Raw genomic sequence first — 22,262 nt, forward strand, 5'->3', positions numbered from 1 at the left:
CATCGGTGTCTAGCAGTTTGAACAAGAAGCGGGTCCAGTGGACTCTCATTCATGCGCTATCAATCGTGGAAATGGAATAAAACTGCTTTTTAGATTGAGTTTCGTCGGTCACTGTTAATACGTTGTAAGGGCGTTTTTATATTCACAGTAAACAGTTAAGTTAGCAAAAGCTCGAGCTGTCTGGCTATCTTGGCTAACCTTCACTGACGTTGGTCTCATCTGGGTTAGAAACGTTAAATGCTTTTGAACAGTCCTTGACGGTCCTTGGCTTATTGGCGCGGTTATAGCTGTAATTTCTAAACATGAAGCCATTAAAGCCGTTATTTCTGAAGACGTACGGTAAGCAGAAGCGAAAAGTGTCCGCCTGGATCTCACCGGACAACCGCAAGAAGGCCTTCGACAGCACACCCTCCACAGACAACGACACCTCCGTCTTTGAACCCGCAAGAACTACGAGGATAAGGTATGTTCAAGTCGACGGGCGAGAAGAAACCATTATTACTTATGCTAGGTTTTCAGGGAACTTACGCCAAGTTTATCATTAAGTGAACGGTTTGCTTTTACGTATATTTGCCAATATACGTTATATTCAGTAAGTTAACGTAACATAAAAAGGGAACTAACGTAACATGAACACTTGCATACAGTGATATCTATCTATCTATCTATCTATCTAATCCTAATCTAAGAGACGCCGATTAATCAGATTGTTTGATTATTATCTCTATTGGTATAGAGAACCTAAGTCCCTCCCCTTCCGGTGGACCACCATGAGACCTTGGGTGCTTCCATAGAGGGTGTATTACTGGACAAAGCCACCGCGCAGATTTGTATGGAGAGCAGTGAGAAATACATAATTACACAGACCACAAACCCAAAAAGTCGCATATGTGACTGAAATCTTTATTTCGAACATGCAAGAGAAAGTATATTAAAAACAAAAATAAAATACAACAATGTTTAAAAACAGCAAACAAAGTACCCTTCTTTCCTGTGTTAACATACTTATATCGTGTGCGAAAAGGAGTAGGAAGCATCAAAACTTATGTGCTCCTTCCCCTTTAATTCTTACATTTCTTCAATTTACAATATTTATTATTATGTTGTTTTATAAATCTATCTAATAATTTTTTTCTATATACACAATATTAAAGTGACCATTGACAAGTATTTATTTATCTAACCTCGATTATGTACTTATTCAAACAGCAAAAAATACAACAACAAAAAAACTAAACAACAAACAAAAGACAAAAAAAGAAACACAAACAAAGTAGCACTCCTACTTTTACTACAGTGCTTCTCGATACCTCCTGAAAATAATTTCTTTGTACATTTTTTTTGAAAAGGAATATGTTTGGGCATTGCTTTAGGTTCTCATTTAGTTTGTTCCATAATTTAACTCCGCAAATTGATAAACATAATCTTTTCCTTGTTGTTCTAAATCTATTAGTCTTAAAAGTTCCCCTTCCCCTTAAATCGTACCCTCCCTCCCTCTCAGAGAACATCTTTTGTATATTCCCAAGCAGTAGGCTATTTCTTGCTTTGAACATGAATACTGCAGTTTGATATTCAATTGGATCATGGTATTTTAGCAATTTAGACTATAGAAATAATGAATTTGTATGATCCCGAAATCCAACGTTGTGAATAATTCTCATGGCTCTTTTTTGTATTATGACTTGTGGCTGTAGTGACTGTTGATCAGTACTTCCCCAAACCTCTACACAGTAATTCAAATAAGGTAACAATAGCGAGCAGTACAAGATGTGAAATGATTTAAGATCCAGAATGTGCTTGGCTCTTGCTAGGACTGCAACACTTCTGGACAGTTTGGTTTTGATGTGTTTTATGTGAGGCTTCTTTGATCACTCCAAGGAATTTATTTCTATGTTAACACCCTCTATCTGTATCTGTGCTTGATTGTTTGACTTACAGTTTCCAAATACCATGAATGTAGTTTTACTCAAATTTATTGATAGCCTGTTTATGTCATACCATTCTTTTATTTTCTTGAATTCTAAAGTGATTGATTCCCCTGAACCAAATATGTTTGTATCATCTGCAAATAATACAAAACTCAATACTCCAGATACTTTACAAATGTCATTGATGGTTAATAAAAATAACTTTGGTTCCAACACTGACCCCTGGGGGACACCACAAGCCATGCCCAGACATTCAGACTCATAATCTCCCATCTTCATAAATTGTCTCTCAGATAACTACTTACCCAGTTTAGAACTACCCCCCTGATCCCGATTCGTTCCAGTTTACTGATTAATATTTCATGATTTATTGTGTCAAATGATTTTTTTAGATCAATGAATACCCCGACTGCATATTTCTTTTTGTCTGTGGAGTTTTTGATTTCTTCAATGAGTTCTGTTAGTGCTAGTGATGTTGATCTATTTTTTCTAAATCCATATTGACTGTCAGTGAGAAATTTATTTTTATCGATGAATTGCTCTAATCTGTTAAATAATTTTTCTAAAAGTTTTGAAAATGGCAGTGTGGCAGTAGAGAGACAGGCCTGTAATTTGTGAAGTGGTGTTTATTTCCAGTTTTGTATAGAGGAATGACTTTTGCTATTTTAATTTTTGTTGGAAATTGACCGGTTAGAAATGTTAAATTGCAGATGTTCATTAGTGGTTTGGCGAGCCCCCCTATTACTTTTTGTATAATTTTTATATCTATTCCATCGTGATCAGTGGATGGTTTGTTTTTGCATTCTTTAACAATATCTATTATTTCTTTTTCATCTACTGCTATCAGAAATATTGAACTGGGATTAGATTATTATATCTACTTTGTATTGTTTGTGGAACCGGGATTTGTTCAGCTAAGTTTGGTCCCACGTTTGCAAAAAATTTATTGAAGTCATTAACCACATCCTCCATGTTATAAATATTTTTATCATTATCAATGAAGTAATGGGGATAAGTAGCCTGTCTAGTATTATTTTTAATAATATTATTTAAAATGTTCCACATACCTTTAATATTTTATTATTATCTAATAATTTTGTGTAGTATTCTTTCTTACAAGTTCTCATAATATTAGTTAACTTATTCTTATATTTATTTTCAGTCTCTATAGTTCTGTGTTTTATAAATTCTCTGTAAAGTGTATTTTTCTTTTTACAGGCGTTTTGTAATCCCTTGGAAATCCACGGTCTATCATTTTGTTTTTGTTTTCTGCTATATCTTTTAATTGGACAATTTTTTATCATGTAATAATTTAAATATTCTTAGAAATTCTTCATATGCTTTGTCAACATCTTTTTCATTATCTATAAACTCCCAGTCTTTTGCTAGCAGATCAACTTTTAATGCCTCCATTGTTTCTTCTGTCCTGACCCTTTTGGAAATTGGTTTATTACCATGTCTGTTTAGAGCGTAGTTGTAAAAATTGGTAGGTGGTCACTGATATCGTTTATTAGTAATCCACTCACTGTATTGTTATGTATGATATTTGTAAATCTTTCAATGAGCGAAGCTAACATTAATGAACGTCAAAAAACTTTGTGTGTAGATGATGTGATGAATGGGGCGGAAGCAGAAGCGAGTGGCTTTGTCTCTACATAGATCAGCTAACATAGCACAGCTAACATAGTAGGTACTGTACAGTATGTCTAAACTGCAGTACAGAAATGCCAAAGGTGTGTATTGTTAAAAACTTTTCTTGATCTACTTGGTCTTATGTTCAATATCATACAGCTCCTAACTTGTTCATCTGTTTTTCATGTCGTAGAGAGAGTAAGACTAGCGTGGCTAGTCGTAGAGCGGCGCGTCCTGCCAAGAAAAAGGCCATGCTCTTTCTGACTGAGAAGAGTTTTGATGAGGAGAATATCCCCCCTCCTTCCTGTCCTCAGCCAGCTGGAACCAGCTCTGTGAACAGATATGCAGCCGTCAATTTTGAGTAATGTCATTAAATATCCTAGAAGTGTGTGTTTTTTTTTTTTTGTTTTTTTTTTGCAGCATTTAATGTCTTTAAGTAATTTTTCCCTGACCTACATTCTGACCTATATTCTTAATGTCACAGAGAGAAGCAGACTAGTGTTGCTTGTCGTAGAGCGCCACGTCCTGCCAAGAAAAAGGCCGTGCTAAGTGTGACAGAGACCAGCAGTGATGAAGAAAACATCAGTAGCCCCTCTCTTCCCCGTCCTCAGCCCGCTCTGCAGAGCAAGAGAACCAGGTCTGTGCACAAACAAGCATGAGCACAACACATTATGAAAAAGCAAAGGGTTGTCAGCGTGTGCAGAGTTTTGAGGGATTTATTATATGTTATGTGATGTTCGTTATCACTACAGTGTCTGAAAGCAAGACATTTGACATTACTGGTGGCAATAACAGAGGACTTAAGAGTTGCAGCAGACCCACCACTTATTATGGATGTGTTATTTGAGATCTCAGGTCCAGGACTGCTTTTTTTTTTTAATATATGTAAATAACAAATTATAAAAGATACCCATCAGTTCCCAGGGCCCACAGTTCCCAGGGCCCACAAACGAGGTGTTCAAGTTTATTGTATTTGATCGGCAATCCACACAAACAATAAATTTTTATGACGTGCTACAGAGAAAAGCATAAGATCTTCACTTTAGAGAAACTGAAACCAGGTTTAGTACAAGTTGTCAGTAATAGAGTAATTTTCTCACGCTTGACTTTTTGATATATTGATGAATTGTGTCACACTACACACTGCTCTGATTTGAACTTTGTTCCCAGATTGGAGCCTCTCGGGCAGCCCTTCCTCTTATGTCTGTCCACCTCTGCCACCTCTCTCTGTAGGATTGGCAGACCAATAGTCTTACTGTGGTCCTAATCCCAACCATAACCCTTCAAGTGTTTGATTTGTAGAGATTGATGGTGGCAGTATAAAGCCTTTAAAATGTTGTTTTTTGGAAATGATAAATTTGGCATGGTTATGTATCATGATATATTGTTTATTATATTGAACGATCACCCATCCCTTGTCGTTTATCATGTAAATCTGTTGTGAATTGTTGTGACTTTTCCTGTCTGTATTTTTAAAACTGGGCTTTTTAATGTATATCTGTGTGATCCCTAAGTTAGTTTTCTGTATGTTAATGAGTTTCTGAAATGATGTTTGTCTCTGCGCGTCAACAGGAAAAGCCGGCATGCATCTGTGCCAGGAGTCTTGATGAGGCAGAATTGCCAGCAGCTTCCAAAGACCAGCGGAAGTGAGGAAGACTCTAAGTAAGCATTCAGGCTCTCAGTCTGTTGATCCCCTCAATAATTAGCTGAAGAGTGCTTTCAGACCAACTTTGGCTCTGCATGAGAAAAACGCATTGACAGTTTGAACACAAGCTAAATGTCTTCAGTAAATGCTGTAACCATTAGCTTTCTTCCTTCTCTTCTTCTTTTTCTCAGTGTTCATCTTCCTTCTGCGGGCCGCTTTGTAACCCGCCGCAGATGTACTGTACCAACCAAACCCAAACTCCCTAAAGCAACATACAATCCACTCAACTCTTCAGATGATTTTGCTTCTGGAGCCCTTGGTTCCAGTAGGATTTTTCGGCCTTCTAGGAAGAGGAGGGTCCCCCCAGCATTTGTGGTTTCAAGTGCAGAGAACTCGATGAACGCTGCAGGGACTGCCAGCTTTACCACCAACCCCTTCCGGGAGATTTCCCTCAATGAGTTGGCAGACCACAGCCTCGGACCCTGCCCCAGGAAACCCATTTTTTGTTCTACACCCTCAGCAGACTCCTTCAGAAAACGGCCCCACCTTCAAGCCGTATCTATCAATAATCAGTCTTGCATCCCTCCGTCCATGTCAGTTAGCTCTATAGGTGTCTTGAGCACATTCCAAGAAGACTTGGATTCACCGGGTCAGCCCACCTCCCCACGACTTTCTGCACCACCCATTGGGCTTTGTTCTGAGGAGAAGCCGCAGTCCAGCCTTGGTGAGCAAGAACCATCTGGTGATTTATTTATGGAGCCCAAGCGCACTAACAAGAGACGTCGCTGTAATGAGGAAGCCGAAAGTCACAGTGAAGACATAAAAAGCAAGAATGTCGGGGAATTGCCAAGTCTAAATCTACTCTGTACAAATGAGAGTGATAGCAGCAGTTGTTTTGTGTCAGCAGCAGGAGGGTTAGAGTGGCTGATAGAGGCTCTGAAGGAGAAATGTTTGACCGAGCGCTGCACAGTGCAGCTCGAAAGATTGGACAACCTCACCGTGTCTCAGCTATGCAGTCAAACAACCTACTCCTCCTGTTTGGGATCTTCAGGCTCAGTCTACAGCTGGCAAACGAATGGACATCCACGGTCTGTGGACATTGGCCAGACAATTGACATTTCACAGTCTTCAGAACCATCATTTAATCTTCAATTATCTGTTACTAACAATAACACCAGGGATTATTTACAGTCTCCTGAACATGCAGCTTTAGTGACTGACAGTCAAAGCACTAACAATTCACCATCAGTTGACTGTAAGCAGTCAGCTGAACACTCATCCACAATGGAATCCATGGAGCAGTCGGCGTCAGTCATTTATGTTGAGTCTAGCTTCCACACAGACAGCAGTTCTGAGTGCATCATGGGCACACAATTTCCAGCCAACAGCCCTGTGCAAGCACTGTTTACTGAAGAGGATGCTGTAGCAGTAAAGGACACATGTCTTACTAAGAAATGCACCGTTCGGCTCAAATACTGTGCTTTGTCACAACTGACTGTTCGGCGGCTAAAAGGGCTCATGCAGCACAAAGAGATGGGTTTGACTTGTGATGAGACATCCGCTAATCCAGATGCAAACAAGTCTGAAAATGGCCGTGCACATAACATTGACGACCCAGAAGATCTCACACATACTGGAGAAATCACTGAGAGAATGATGGCGTCAATAAACAGCAGTGCAACATCCCAGACACCATCAGAAACAGAAGAAAAGGCAGCGGTGCTGAAGAAGAAATGTCTAGCTGACAAACTCATTGTTGAGATAAAGAGAGTTACTTTATCACAACTGAAAGAAATTTTGCAGCGCAAAGAATCAAAACCTAAATCACCCACAGTTGTGTCGGACTCAGTCCGTGAGGACCAGACACAAAATAACCACCAGTCTGAGGGCGACACTAATCACTGTAATGAAGACACTTACGCCATGAAAATCAGGATGAAAAAAAGAGGCTCAACTAGTTCTGAAGTAAAGATCACTTCAGACAAAGAAGAAGTTGTAAAGGACTCTTGCAACATTCCCCAAAAAAGAAAAAGAAAGCCCTCCCTAGCTCTTAAAGAAAAGAAGAGGAGGAGCACGTCCGCGGACCGACCTGGGACGACCAGGAAGGCGTGTGTGAGCGGTCTGAGTGTGAATCGCTGGAAAAACAAAGGCAACGCCAGCATGCACGTGTTCGGAGCCAGGACTGCACAGACAGGCGGCAACAAGGCCGTGGACTGCAGCATCGATGAGCTGATCTCCACACAACACCAAAAGCCAAGGGTGAGAACAGCATGCACACAAACACAGCACAGTCCTGCTGGAAGATTAGGTCTATCTATTGAGTACTGTAGTTAATGGTTAGCAGTTATCAGACAAAATTAGCAAAGTGAAGACTTTTAATAGCTGCGTGTAAGTTCTCTCCTAAGTTAAGGTGTAAATTTGACTCTGGAGGCTTAGTAACTACGAGTTAGTTTGTAACTCAGCTACTAAAATCGGTTGCACCGCGATTACTTGGGGCAGAACATAACGAATTTGGACGTAAAGTCATAACTAAAGCAAGTGGCCAATCAAAGATAAGAGTTTCATCCTCATGGTTACTGCATTAGCTTTCTGGCAGGCATGAGCGACTTGGCATCGTAGCACATCATAGTAAGCTAGATTGCTGTTCAAATGTTATATAAATATATTAGGTCTCTCTGGATTATTGTGTTGCAATTAATGAAACATTATGATGGGACATTATGATGACTTTTATGATTTACACCTACCCTGAGGCATGTGTAACTAATTAGTTACGTAGTGTTGCATTGTAATTGATCTCTGTGGTGCAACTGCTTTTATTTTAGTAATGCACAAATCTTGGTAATAATTTACGTTATAACCTGACTACGTTTGAACCTACACACAGCTGGTACAACAGGCTGCTGGTAAAGTGGACAATTCGCATCACTATAAAAGAAATTATCACCAAGTGGGAATGTTTCTTTCTGTGGCGTTCTTCACGTTTTATGTCACAAGAAAACATTTAAACATCACCTTATTTGTCAAATATTCATTATTATCTGAAACCATCTTGGCATCTATCCATTCTGCCAGGGAACACCAGTGATTGTACATATCTGCATTTAATGTGATGCCGCACTGAGGTCAGAATTTGTCTGTGCAAATGGGGACAAAATCTTAAGATTCATGATGCCTCTCTAATATACAGCAGATTTTTTTGGGGGTGGGGGTTGTGAGGTTCAAAGCATGGACAAATGACATTTCAGAAAATACCACAGCAATCGGGATACTTTCCTGATAAAGTCCTGGGGTCTCCTTTATAAATGGTGCGTATGTACAAAACAGGAAACGTGCGTACACCACTTCCGAAGCTAAGGTTGTGATCTATAAAAAACAAACTTCACGGGAGAATGTGCAGTCCTGTAAGTAAACTCTGAACCATGCGTAGGTACAGGAGGAGAAATGAGAAATGGCGACTCACATGGCAGAAGGATGAAACGGTTTGAAATGAGTAGACCTACTATTGTGTAAAATAAATTGAAATATCACCTCTGAGTATTGTAGGCTTAAAGCCTTTCTGAATAAACAAACACCCGTTTGACTTTCCCTGAAGTGCGCAAAAAACACACAATTTAAGATCATTTGCAGCACAAAAAGATCCAGATTTAGGATAATAAACACAAACAGATATCTATTTCTGCAAAAGAACGCCTCAAATATGTTGTTCAGTCAGGAATCATTAATTAATACTTGCATGCAGTGCAATTTATTCTCATAAATAAGGTGAACAGGAGGACAAATTACATTTAAATTGATGCCGTTTTCAGTGCGTCAGTCAAGCAAATAGGAGAGCATAGTTTCATATTGCCTATTATCAGATGTTCGTTGCCTTTTTGAGCCTAATGCTGTGCGCCAGCATGTGGATGTGATGTGCTGCTTGTAAAAACACATAATAGAAATATAACATTATTTTATGTCATTTACAACAAGTCATATTTCTTTTAACTCATGGGCAGCCTCTTAAGTGAGTGGACTGTTTGTGTAGCCTAAATAAATGTTTAAACACAAGTGGAGTGTATTTGGTTTAATCTCTTTTCAAAGGAGGGGAATCCAAATTAGTACCGGGGTGGGTGGGTGGGTGGGTGGGTGGGTGTGTGTGTGTGTGTGTGTCTCCCTCCAGCCAGCGACGTCACTACTAAAGAGGGATGCCCCTTCCTGCAGATCGGTTATAAAGGGGTGGAGCTCCGGTTTGAAGGGTCAGCCATGGAGCTCCCTCACATACGCCAAATTTCAAGTTGATTGTGATTTATAAAGGGAACTTGCTTACAACTGTGCGTACGAACAGTTTTATAAGTCTGAATATTTTTTGGCGTACGCCATTTTTGGCTTTTGGGCGCACATACACTTTTAGTGAGGATTCTATGCATAGTTTTATAAATGAGACCCCTGCTTACGCCACTGAAAGTTTTTGTTAATAAAAACAACCTTTAAAACATTACCCATGACCAGGTTATTTTCTTACACGCAGTTTCTGAATAAAAAGTGTTATCAGTAAAGTCTATGGATTGTCCTCACTAACAATGTGTTAAAGTAAGAGTGTGGGACCTACCTAACCCTATCAACACCAGGTAAATCTCTCTGTATACTGGAATTGTTAAATCAGGTGTCTATGGCCACATTCCCACGCTGTGTTTTATGCCAGCCAGGAATAATTGTTTTTTTTAGAGCTGAAGGAGGAAGCAATTTTAGAGACCGCAGCAACCCAGTATGGCAGAGCCTAAAAAAAGCATGCATCAACTGTGTTTTACTTTATGTGGTGTAGTTACTCTCACCGTCAGAAGGGGGAGACAGAAGTTCAGCACTGCAGATTTAACTGGGACAGTGTCTTGAAGTGCACTTTAAAGGTTAAAAATTTTTTAATTGCTGTGAATGCCACAAACAAAATTGTATTCCATCCAATGGACAGGCGGCTAATATGTCAAAACCTGAGCAAATAAACCCCCAAATTATCTGCATGGCTAAGTATCACAAAAGGTTAGAGAGAGAATGTTTTGTGTGTATGTTTTTGGATTTTTCTTTAAATGTGTGTATTGTTTTCGCTTCTACGCAGGAGCTGATGGGAACTGCAATGAATTTCTCCACCCCGGTGAAAGCGAGTCTGCTCAACCTGTCATCTCTGTTGGCTGACTTCACACCTACCACACAAACCTGGAGCCGACTCAAAGCTGCCCTCTCTGTTCACCGCAAGGGAATGGGTAACACACGAGCGCACCACTAAATTGTAGTTTCTCCCTCAGTTATTTGGGACTATTAACATTTCTGTATTTAATTTACAGCTGGCACTTCAATGATTGTGTACTTCTGATCTTTCCTTCCTTTCAATTTTGTTCCTTGTGTCCTGTCCCTTGTTCCCTCTGTTTAGTGCTGTTCACTCCGAGGAGTTCATGTGCAGGCTCTCCGAGAAGAGCGGCGCTAGCTGATGTCAGCCAGGATCTCTTTGCCACACCCTTTCGGACCCCGCTCCCCAAACGCCTCCGGTCACAGCTGCTGAGTTTCAGTTCTCCGGTAAGAGTGCACATATGCAACCATGACAGTCATGAGAGCACACATCCTGTCAAGTGGCTTATGAAAAGTTCATGTTGAGTCACAGAGTAACGTACAAACACTGATGCAGAGAAGCATAAGATGCTTTTCAAGTTTGTACCACACGCTCTGTGTTTGACTGAATAGGTTATTACACTTGATACGAATCTTCTGTCTGTCTTTATGTGTTACCTCCTCCCTCCTGTCTCAGTGTGAGGATGCAGATCTGTCGGATGCAGAGAAGGTGTATGCCGAGTGTGGCCAGCAGCGTCCTCTGCCGTGGGAGGAGTGTATACTTCCTCAGCGAATGAAACAGTGTGTGAAGATCGGGGAGGGAACCTTCGGTGAGGTCTTCTCCACCACCAATGCTTCAGGAGACACTGTTGCACTCAAGGTATGTGCGTATGTTTAAAAAAAAAAAGAAGAAGGGAAAAAAAAAAAGAAAACTAAAGTGTGCATTAGTTTGTGTGTTTTGCATTGTGTTGCCTAAGATCTAACAATGTGATATAAACCATTTTGCATCTTAAGTGTTGATACAATACCGTTGATACAATTTTAAGTTTATTTTCAAAGAGGGGTGTGACTTCCCTGTTAAGAAATTCAGAATTTGTCACTAAATATTCTAAACTCTCAAGGTTTTTTTTTTTTATATATATCTTTGGGAGCAAAGGGACATGGGTCAGATTGAACCTGGGCCGCTGCAATAAGGATACAGCCTTTGTACATAGGGCGCAAGTGGTGGACTAACCGCCACCCCTTTGACTGTATTCCATGTCCATCTTTACTGAATGAAACTTGCTTATTTTGGTCACATAACAAGCAGTTGTAGTTAACAACATGTGACAACACCTGAACATACTGTATGTAATTTGCTGAAGAAGGCTGTGGGGAAACGGTCAATAGCTCTAGGGGAGAAAGCCAGTGAGTATACCTTGAATTTAAAATGTTTGATCACATATTTGTTTCCTAGGTAAAGAGTTAATCTCCATACTCTGGAATGTAATGTTAATTTGCTCAAACACAGGAACCAAACAGTTGCGCTGTGTGTGTGTGTGTGTGTGTGTGTGTGTGTGTGTGTGTGTTGCATTAAAATAGTGGTTCTTGTCTTGACAGATCATTCCACTAGAGGGCAGTGAGAAGGTGAATGGAGAGGACCAGAAGACCTTTGGAGAGATCCTCCATGAGATTATTATTTCAAAGTAAGTAGTACATAAATCACACGACTCTCCTTGCTGGGATACTACAATACAGTCTCAGTATAACATGTGCATTAAAGACATCATGACAACAAAGTTGTAAATCAAATGTAAGTGTGTTGACTTGTGGCCAGCGCTAACTAAACAGCATCATTTGTTTTTGTGTCAGGGAGCTGAGCAGCCTGAAAGAGAAGCAGCAGAACCAGACTCATGGATTTATTGGTCTCAATGAGTAAGCACTGTCTGTGGTGTCTTGTCTTTTTGCCTCTTAGCGTCTGTTTGTAGTTTTGAGTGCTAATGTGACTTGACGTCTTCCCTCGTAGCCTCCACTGCGTTCAAGGCTGCTACCCTCCAGATTTCATGAAAGCCTGGGATGCCTTCGACCAGCAGAAAGGCTCTGAGAATGACAGACCAGGTCAGTGAGAGCAAAGCCTGTTCACATTTGTTTAATTTTCACATTTAATATGCATTCACTAATGAAGAGAATTGCAGCCCAACGTGGCTTCCAGGTTGCAGTGGCTGATGGAAAATGGCTTGTCCTTTACCAGGTCGTCTCCCTTCTACAGGGGAAAATCTATGTCTAGGACCATGTTTTTGTCTGTTTCATTGGGTCCCTCTTTTTCTCTTTGTTTAGATTTCTTTAAAAAGGATCAGTTGTTCATAATCCTGGAGTTTGAGTTTGGAGGCATTGACTTAGAGAACAGCAATGGAACGGTAAGCACACCGCGTCAGTGTGTAGAGTGATGGCCACTCAATACTTTCCCTCTGCCGTACAGTGCTCTGCAGCAATGCTGAGCGTTTATCAGTCCTGACAGCTCAAAATATCTCTCTGCCTCTTTCTCTCTGAAAAAGCTGAAGCTAGCACACGGAGATAGAGCTTCAGCTTGGGTTATATGTTTACAATTACAAGTGCAGTTTTATTTCATTTGGTCTGAAATTCCTTTTAATAAATTGCAGTCTGCTCTTTCATTTCTTGCCAGTTTCACTACTGCAGAGTTTCGAGTGCTCTGGTCTCAAACAGAAGTATTACTCTCTACTCCCATCACACCAGCTTTAGCTCATTACATTTGCACATGACACTAGCTGTAAAAACGTGCTCAAACATTAATAAAGAGACTGCATGCAGAAAAATAGTAGTCATTATAACTTAATGTCAATTAGGCCTTAAATATGAATGCTGGAGCTGAGCATCTGTAAATGCAGTGTATTCATTGGTAAAATAAGTCTTTGTATATATTAGCCTATACACTGACTGTTTTATTGTTGTGCAAGAGTACAAATGCAGTCCTTAACCTCAAGACTTTATTGTGTTGTCAAGCTGGCGTCTTTAGGGGTGGCGAAGAGCATCCTTCATCAGGTTACTGCTGCCATGGCTGTTGCTGAGCAGCAGCTACATTTTGAACACAGGTAGAGTACACTCACTCGCGCGCGCACACACACACACTCTCTCTCACAATTTATAGTAGCTGTGATTGTCTGCGTGGATCAGGGCTCAGGACAGGATGCAATGTATATAAAGTCTAACATGTCAGCGAAAAGAGAGTGTCCATCACAGTTTCCCAGAGGCCAAGATGAGGTCTTCAAACGTTACAACCATGAAAGACAATGAAAGCTTGCAATTACTCACATTTGAGAAACCGGAACCTGAGAATTTGGCCTTTTTTTTTTCTTAAAAAAATAACTTCATCCATCAATAACGAACGATAATGAATAATTTTCTGTTGATCGACTAATTTATTGAAGGCTCTCGGCTCTAGTTGCTATAAAGTTCATAATGGCCATCTGTGGATTTCTGTTTTCAGAGCTTATGTTAACTAAATAAATAAAATAATATAAAAATAGGATGTTGGAAGCGTCCTATGACCACAAATACTTTTGTGTAGTTATTTAGTATCAGCTTGAACTTTACTGCCACATCAGGTATTAAATGTGGCGTTGCAGTGTTGCACCAACTGAGTGACGCAGTTGGGTGTGTATGTGGTGTCAGTGTGATGGATGATTTGTCGGTGTCTTGTAACAGCAACTTTATCCCCCCGTGCTGTTTACTGCAGGGACCTCCACTGGGGCAATGTGCTGGTCAAAACAACCAAGCAAAAGACGGGGAGCTTCCTCCTGAACGGAGCAGTCCACTCTCTGGAAACTAAAGGGGTGCTGGTCCGCATCATTGACTACTCTCTCTCCAGACTAGAAATCGGTCAGCTATTCTTTGAACCCCTTACTTGTCATATTTGATGCACAGAATATTTAGCCCCAGTAAAATCATGAACAGTAACGACAAGCACGTGTTTTGTTCCCTCCAGATGATCTGACAGTGTCCTGCGATATCTCGAAGGATGAGGAGCTTTTCATGGGCCAGGGGGATTACCAGTTTGATATCTACAGAATGATGAGACAGGAAAATGGGTCAGTGTCATTTATGTGTCGATGTAACTGGTGTTTCTCTGTGCGGTAAAGGTGTCACATGGAGCACCTATAAAAAGAACTATATCCTGTAATGGATAGGATAAAAGAGACAGCATAGGACGACTTATTGATTTGACATGGATGACTCAATGTCAATTAGAAATCCAAGTCAGCAGATAAGTTAGAAATACCAAAGGCAGGAGCATTTATGTTTATTGAACATTTATGATTGTGGTATCTTGTGGATAATCCTGCTCATTTAAAATATTAAACTGCTAGGAAGATTTATTTATCATTTTACAACACAGGGTTGTATATTGAAATCAAGTTGTAGTTCACTTAATGCTGCTTACAAAAACAAACGTTATATATAAAATTATATACAGTATCTGGGTGAATAATAAAACAAGTCATATAAATAAAACAATTTTACATGGTGGAGTGCTGAGGATGAATTAAGGGGTCTAACACGCAAAGTCCACTGAGTCCGCCTGTGTGGCGTTATGGCTAGGGCTGAAACGATTCATAGATTAAATCGATTAATAAAATGCTTTGACACAAATTCTTTGCATCAATGCTTCGTTTAATCCATTTATCTATACAGCACAGTGTTTTGCAGGGACATTTATTACTTTTGCGCTTACGCTGTGAACACGACATGATTATGATGGAGCTGTTTGCAAAGTGGAGGAAGAGAGAGAAAATAGCAAGAGACAAAGAAAGTGTCCAAAGTATGGGATTATTTCAAGCTAAAGAAAACAACAACTCTGTAATGTTACCGTCCATCCACCGTAAAACGAAACTAATGTCGCCTCGGCAACAGAACGACGGCAGCTGACCAGAAAGAAGCCGGTGTTCTGCCAGCGGACCACAGACAAGGTAACAGTAACTTTAGCATTTAACTGAAATCATGATTGATTGCTGAGTTGAAGGCTAACCAAAGTAAGCCGCAGTCCTCAGCTGAAAGTGTGCACACGTGCGTTTGTTGTTCTCCTTTTTGGGCCGTGAGTTGTAACCTCACAGTCATGAGTTAACTGGGTGTCGGGGAGCTGCACCTTTTAACTCACCTCCAGCTCTCTCTGTAGCTCAGACAATCCCTGCTACCTGCCTGTGCTAATCCATCCTTTCAGCCAGATTCTTTGTCTTTATAACTGTTATCTTTATAATAACAAACAACAGCTGTTTCGTGTGCAGGATCGCTCATTTCCCGTTTCACATTTCATGTGTGTTTTCTTGACTAAACGTGGTTTGGAGAGCAGAGTCGGGTGACACAGCTGCAGTCAGCTCGTGTAGTGTGTGACACCCTGTCACATGTAGTGTGAATGCCACAACGACTTTAAGATCCCCGTCACATGACAGCAAGTTGTGTAGTGTGAACCGCATGGCCATCGGCCGACGCTGAAAGTCGTGTAGTCTGCACGAGCCTGTTGTATAACTTGTATTGCACTCGGGTGATGTTTGTGTTTGTAAAGCAGCTGTCTGGTTTTTGGTCTGATGTTTGCTGTATGTCACACTATGAATTTCCGAAAGGCTTAATAAATATCTATAACCTGTAAACGTGCACAGCTGATCCTGGTACGGGGGGCAGGGGCGCCACTGCCGCCAAGCAAAAGTCCTCCCTAAACGACGCATCGATGAATCGTTCAGCAGCTTCGAATACTCAACGTTAGCTGCAGCCCTAGTTATGGCTGCACCGCGGCTCCCGGAGCTAATTGCGGCCATTCTAGTCATTGTGAGTCCACCAGACACGGCCGCAGAGAGTCCCAAAAGCGGCGCTCCGCTCCACAGACAGTACACAGCAGGTAGCCTATGGTTTTTTTTGACTGAAATCAGTCAGACACAGAACGGCATAGAGAATCCGTTCACTCTAAAAAATAAAATACCCCGTGCAGATCTTCCGATCGTTAAAATAGGCAAAAGATTTACCTTTTAACTACATAGCCTACTTGATCATATTAGATGCACAAAAAGCAAGCCCTAATTACCAAATCAACAATATCTAAACATTCAGATTCTGAAATGCTCCCCGTGGGATATGCAGCCATGCAGATAACGGAACAAAAAACTGGTTGCAGAGAGCCGTTGGCGGTAACGTTAGGCATAGTAGAAGCACAAAAATGATAAATTAAAAACAACCCACAATGTGCTCTGCTCCTGAAATGCATCTGAGAGCTTCTAGTGGAAGTTGACGCTGGGCAGAGGATGGAACCAAACTGTAAGCAGCAGCAAGGAGACACAGCCAGAGTCAGTGGACTTTCTGGATAAGAGATGAAGCTGCTCTGAAGTCTGATTGTACGACTGCAGATACTTTATCTGTTGTGAGGCGCCAGCAGGGTGAACAGGCTGTGGCTGGGTACTGGGTACATCTCAGGGTTAATGCCAAGCTGCTTTTTCTTTCCTGACAGAAACAACTGGAGTAGCTACCACCCCCATACCAACGTGCTGTGGCTCCACTACCTGTGCTCCAAGCTGCTGTCCATGAAGTACCGGGGCTCAGGAGGGAGGGGCGCCAAGTACATGCGAGAGGAGCTGACTCGTTTCCATGACAACGTCCTCCAGTACAGCTCTGCCACTGAGGCGCTGCAAAACTGCCCCATGTTTCAGTAGCATGTGAGCACTGAACACACTCAGACTGTTTTAGTATGAAGGTCTTCTTTAGTCATCAGTCTGCCCGACATCCTTTCTTGACCTCTGACAATTTAAGACCAGTTATTGATCTCTTGGTCACTTAATGTACAGTGTTTTCAGATGTCGTTTGAAAAGATTATTAAAAAGACTATTTTAAAATAGTGTCTTTAAAATTTCCTAATGAAGCTTACTTATGTCTGTCCTTGCATTGGCTACATATTTGTATAACTGATTAGGTCCAACAACAGTCTCTTAATTGATTTTATCACAAAATGCGCTATCTCAAAATGTATCAATATTGTGATATAAAATCATGATAAAATGAAATGATATTTAATGTGAAGTGTTTTTAGAGGTATTTCTCAACAAAAGAAAAGTAAAATTTAAAAAAATTATTTTCTGTCAGCAGGAGTACTTGTTTAGGATATGTGTACACACAGGAAAGCCTTACTACTATTGGTGTTGCATGGAGACCATGATGTTACTGAATCGCCTTAACATTGGGACCTTTTGCACTTACTTGGCGTTTTGGTGCACTGAAATTATCTTATATCCATTTTCCTTTTCTCTGTCTTTTTATCTGGCCAGTAACACAAAACAAAAGTTGTTTAAATAGGTTCACCCTGCGGTTATAGTATAATTATTAAATTATCTTGCGTCCTCCACATAGTATTTTAGGTCTGGGACACAGGATGTCTCTTACTTATATCTTCAACTGCAGTAAGCCCACTTATCTGCCACTTACCATTATTGAGCAAAACCCAACTTGACTCAATTATTAATGACTCAGTATCATCTGTATTGAAGAGAAAAGAATAATTTATCTGATGTTTAAAGTGAATAAAATAGCCTGCCCAGCCTGCTTAACGTTACTGGAGTTCCACAACTACTGAAGAGATTCGATCTTTGATGTAAAAGCAGGCAGTGGACCAAACCACTGTGAGGCAAAGGAGGGTTGTTTGTGTTGATTTACTACATACACAATTATTTTAAGTTTTTCTAATTTCATTATTTACAACCTTCAGATGGGGTCGGTCCCGAGAAGTCAGAATATTTCTTTGGAAAGTCATTCAATGTTAAAGAAAATTTACAAAGCATTATAAAATTATATATTCTGTAATTTGTAACACCAGTGTACAAAGAAGCGCTTAACAAAAAGAAAATATTTTATTCAATTTGTTCTTTAAGATTATCATACATTTTTGCATTGAAACAAGCTTCATTTTGGTATGGTGAGTCGCGTGTGTCCATTTTGTCGAGGATCTTGATTGAATACGTCGAATGCTTCCATACTCGAAGAGACACTTGGTTGTTGATTTTTAAGAAATGTACATTTGCCTGGTATAACCGTGTGATGAGATCAGAGCAAAGGTTGCATTTAAAAAAAGGAAGACCGCTTTAAATAAAAAATAAATGAATAAAAAGATATGGACACATTCCAAACTATACAAACAAGATCCGGCAGGCCTATGTTCTGAGAAGAGGTCAGGCATGTGTTTGAGAAGCACTTTTTGGTTGAGCTTTGAGGCAATGTTTGAGATGGCCTTGCTGGTGATGAGCCCATATGTCTGTTGATGTGGTTATGTTTGTTTTTGTGTGTGTGTTTTGTGTTAGTAGGAAGCAAACGGATGTGTATAAGAAGCAATGAACTGTATATGAGGAAATGTACTTGCAGCTGCTGTGCGTGTGTGTGTGTGTGTTTGTTTGTTTGTTTGTGTGTGTGCTCAGAAGGAGAAGTATTTGGTGAACCACTCCTGTTTTAGCCCCTCTGTCCCCCTCTGCTCCAGATATGGGCCCCTAAAAAACAGAAGAAACACATGTAGACTTCATAAAAATCAGAATTAGTATATCACTATGCTGAGGTTCAGAGCATTGTGCTTCTTTTTAAAACTGAGGGGAAAACGCACACCAACCACTCAAATGCACTGATTTCAATTTTTGACATTCGATTTGATCACAAGGAAGACACCACAGTCTGAGGCCAGGGTGTTCCCGGTCTGTAGTGGTCAAAACAGGTCAAAAGTTGTCCAATGGGCAGCCAAGGCTCATTGATGCATGTGAGAAGTGAAGGCGGGGCCGTGTGGTCCAGTCCAACAGACGAGCTACTGTACAGCAGGTCAAATTGTTAAAAACAAAAGTTGATGCTGGTTCTGATACAAAGGTGTCACAACACACAGTGGAGTCCATAAAGTGGATTCCTCGACAGATCAGAGCTGACTGAAAGGGAGACTTACTGTATGTTATGAGCAGCAGGAGGTCATTATGTGTGATTGGTCTGTAAATACAGATATACTGATACAGTATGTACACACGCGTGGTCATGAATCACATACATGGATTAAGTGTTGAAAAAACAGCCTGTATAGTTTTTTGGGGTGACTTTCTCCTTTCTTGCTGTATTTTTCATACAGCGACTTTAAAAAAGATATTTAGAAATAATTTTCCTTTCTTAATTTGACCTTTTGTTATTGAATTGTGTAGATAAACTACTTTTTGTGGTTTCTTTTTCTGACTTGAATGTAAGATTGTTTTCTCCTTTAACTGTATTTTCCTGGTTTGTACTTGTGGACTTCTTGATTATGTGGACATGTTAGTTTCAGGTGACTGGTGTCTTATTCTGAAGGCAGTTGCTGAAATGCTAAACTCTTCATGAGTTGAAATAAATGAATCTGAGTTGTGAGTGGGCTGCTTTCCCGTTCCCTTCCTTTTAGATTTGTTGCATCTCAGCCAAGAAATTAAAAGGTCCATACCTGATTGACTGGGCCTGCAGGTGCGCGTGTGGCTCCTGGCAGGAGGGCGACACGTAGCGGATGCCCATCTGTGGCGAGGGGCAGACGGGGAGCGGGGCGGTGGGCGCTGGGGTGGGAGGGATGCAGGAGGTCCGGGATCTGGTGGAGCGAGGGACGGAGGGGGAGGACTGTTGGCTGAGGGAGAGGGACGTGTGCTTGTGCGGAAGAGAGGAGGTGGAGTAGTGGGGGGAGGTCTGAGGGTGGGAGGTGGACTGGTGGGGGAGGGTCGAGGAAGAGTGCTGATGGGTGGAGGATGAGGAGGAAGACGATGAGGAGGAGTGGGGTAGGAAGAGGCTCCTGTCGTAAGTACCGGTGCTGGGGATGCTGGTGACACGAGTTGGAGACTCTACGTGTTTCCTCTGTTGGTAAAAACCAGCATAGTTCATATGTTAGTGTTACAAAATGAATCTGTGCATTCAAGTTTTGTCCGTTTAGTTTAATGATGGCATAAATCAAAATCAATATGATGAAATAACTGTTATTTTTCCACTTAGATTAAGCCTGGCAGGTCAAAGACTCCGAGGCGTATTTATTCAAAATATAAGGCTGCTGATGGATATTTTTCTTTTGTTTGTTTGTTGCCCAAAACGATTAAAAGCACATCAGTAAGTTGCACTGGGTGACATGTTCCTTCATTATGATGAACACGGGCACTGTTTGTTCTGCGTCAGTCTCGCATATACTGTCCTGTTTCCGTAAACTACAGCACAAAATGCATATTAACTCGCAGCTGAAAATAGTCCCAAACAAATGCACCATTTACTCCTGTTTGAGCAACGTTTTCTAAAATCTGAGGTGCCCCGCTGTTTAAAGAAATTAATTAAAAAATGAACTAAATATCGGTGACCTGTCTTAAATCACCAGCCTTGTTCTTTAACGTTTTCTGTGCTATGTGATATACCTGCCTGGGTGTTACAGTGGAAGAAGACGGCCTGCTCAATGCCAAAAATACTTTACATCATGATCAAACGGTCTCCCACTGTATGCTGTAAAGTGTTTGTACTGACCTTCATGGAGAACAGTAGCCGTGGTTCAGCTTGAATTCATGAGAAGTTATCAAAAGGTTCAAGGAAACTTCTAAAACCATGTTTTTTTGCACAACTTTAAATCACGCTTATTTGGAAGCAAAGTTTTTAGGCATATACTGTAACAACAGTCTCAGTACTTATTAATGCTTAGATTTACCAGCCCAGATGGTCTGTGATCACTCGTCCATAACTGACACCAAAATGACTGAATGTAGGCATGTTAATGAACACTGGATCCTGCGCTTAGTTGCAGCCTCAGACTATGATCATATAGGCTCATATAAAATCTGCAGATTTTATATCTACATATGAAAACCAATAAACTTCAAGTTACTTTCAATGTCCAACGTCAAATATATGCTTCAAGATCACATCCTTAAACTTATTTTATCTTGTAGGAACCACATTTTTTATTCTCCATACAATCTGCACTGGCCAAACTGAATGTAATTAAAAGCAGCGTGACACACGGAGGGGTCTCTACGACAGACCGGGGATCTGACGAGTGAGAAGTTGGCTCCAGCCCACTGAGCACTTCTGGCTGGAAGGAGGCTTGTTTTGATGAATACATTATGTGCATGAGCGGAACAGACAAACTCACCCTCATGGTTGGCGTGACGCTCCCGGGGCGGGACTTGCTGTCACGAAGCCTGAGGGTGCTGTTGTCCCCGGCAACAGGAGGGTGAAGCTGCAGCTGATGCCTCTCTTCCTGGAGGGAAGGAGGACGAGGAAGGACTTTCATTGGCCTTATTCACAGTTGGTGTTGTTGCTGTTGTATCAGCGTTGTGTCTGGAGGGTGTACGTGTTTGCTGAGCTGCCTCATGCCACACAGATGGCAGACACGGCACTCTGGCTGAGGACACTACTAATTTTTATTTTACTCCTACGCATATATGACCACAGATGATTAATAAAGATACTGTTATGAATTGAGTGCTCATTGCATTTTTTGAAAAATGCTTTTTAAAGCAACACATTTTACATTAACTCTTGGTCACAACTCAGTTATTTGGGCCCCAAGAATGTCTCAAATTCAACCTGTCAGCTCATTTTGCACCCTGATAGCAGTTTTTCCTAATTTGAACATAGCTTGTATTGCCGATTTAGTACAGTTCTAAATCTTTGTTCAACCTACTAGCTCGTTTGTGAGTTTTTGACCATAACACTCTGATCTGAAGTAGCTCCATGATTGTTATTTTTTGTTTTTTTTGCCTTCATTGGATTGAAACGGATAAAATACAGACAGTATACATGGGGGAGAGAGAGAAGTTCCAACAACAAACAACAAAACTCCCTGGAGGGAATCAACCCGAGACACTGCAGTACCGTGGTATGCATCCTAACCACCATGGACACGGCCATCAGGACACCCCATCCTAGAGGTGTTCAGATTAAAGGCTCTGGTCGATATGGTCGAAAGCTGCACAAGCGAGTAAGTGGACCTTGAG

The 22,262-nt window shown here is 40.9% G+C and overlaps 2 protein-coding genes across 4 annotated transcripts in view; one reads left to right on the forward strand and one right to left on the reverse strand.

The window, feature by feature from the left end:
- On the forward strand, positions 1-19,677 carry haspin (histone H3 associated protein kinase). The gene is made up of 16 exons (XM_046046332.1): positions 1-463; positions 3,754-3,921; positions 4,045-4,197; positions 5,133-5,222; positions 5,397-7,464; positions 10,298-10,442; positions 10,610-10,752; positions 10,982-11,164; positions 11,884-11,969; positions 12,136-12,198; positions 12,290-12,381; positions 12,601-12,680; positions 13,285-13,373; positions 14,018-14,160; positions 14,267-14,369; positions 16,775-19,677. Exons 1-16 carry the CDS (start codon positions 303-305, stop codon positions 16,974-16,976), a joined length of 3,969 nt encoding a protein of 1,322 aa, XP_045902288.1. The 5' UTR covers positions 1-302; the 3' UTR covers positions 16,977-19,677.
- fam184b (family with sequence similarity 184 member B) overlaps positions 18,146-22,262 on the reverse strand; it is a 25,588-nt gene continuing 21,471 nt past the window's right edge. For 2 of the 3 annotated variants that reach the window (XM_046046333.1, XM_046046335.1), the window contains 3 exons: positions 21,416-21,523; positions 19,748-20,145; positions 18,146-18,794 (listed from right to left, as the gene is read on the reverse strand). In XM_046046333.1, coding sequence (XP_045902289.1) covers positions 18,722-18,794; positions 19,748-20,145; positions 21,416-21,523 — 579 coding nt within the window. In that variant the 3' untranslated portion in view covers positions 18,146-18,721. The remainder of the gene's footprint in view (positions 18,795-19,747; positions 20,146-21,415; positions 21,524-22,262) is intronic. The other variant, XM_046046334.1, reaches the window with a different exon arrangement.

Source organism: Micropterus dolomieu, linkage group LG04 (genome assembly GCF_021292245.1).
Source record: "Micropterus dolomieu isolate WLL.071019.BEF.003 ecotype Adirondacks linkage group LG04, ASM2129224v1, whole genome shotgun sequence".
In the NCBI taxonomy this organism is placed as follows: domain Eukaryota; kingdom Metazoa; phylum Chordata; class Actinopteri; order Centrarchiformes; family Centrarchidae; genus Micropterus; species Micropterus dolomieu.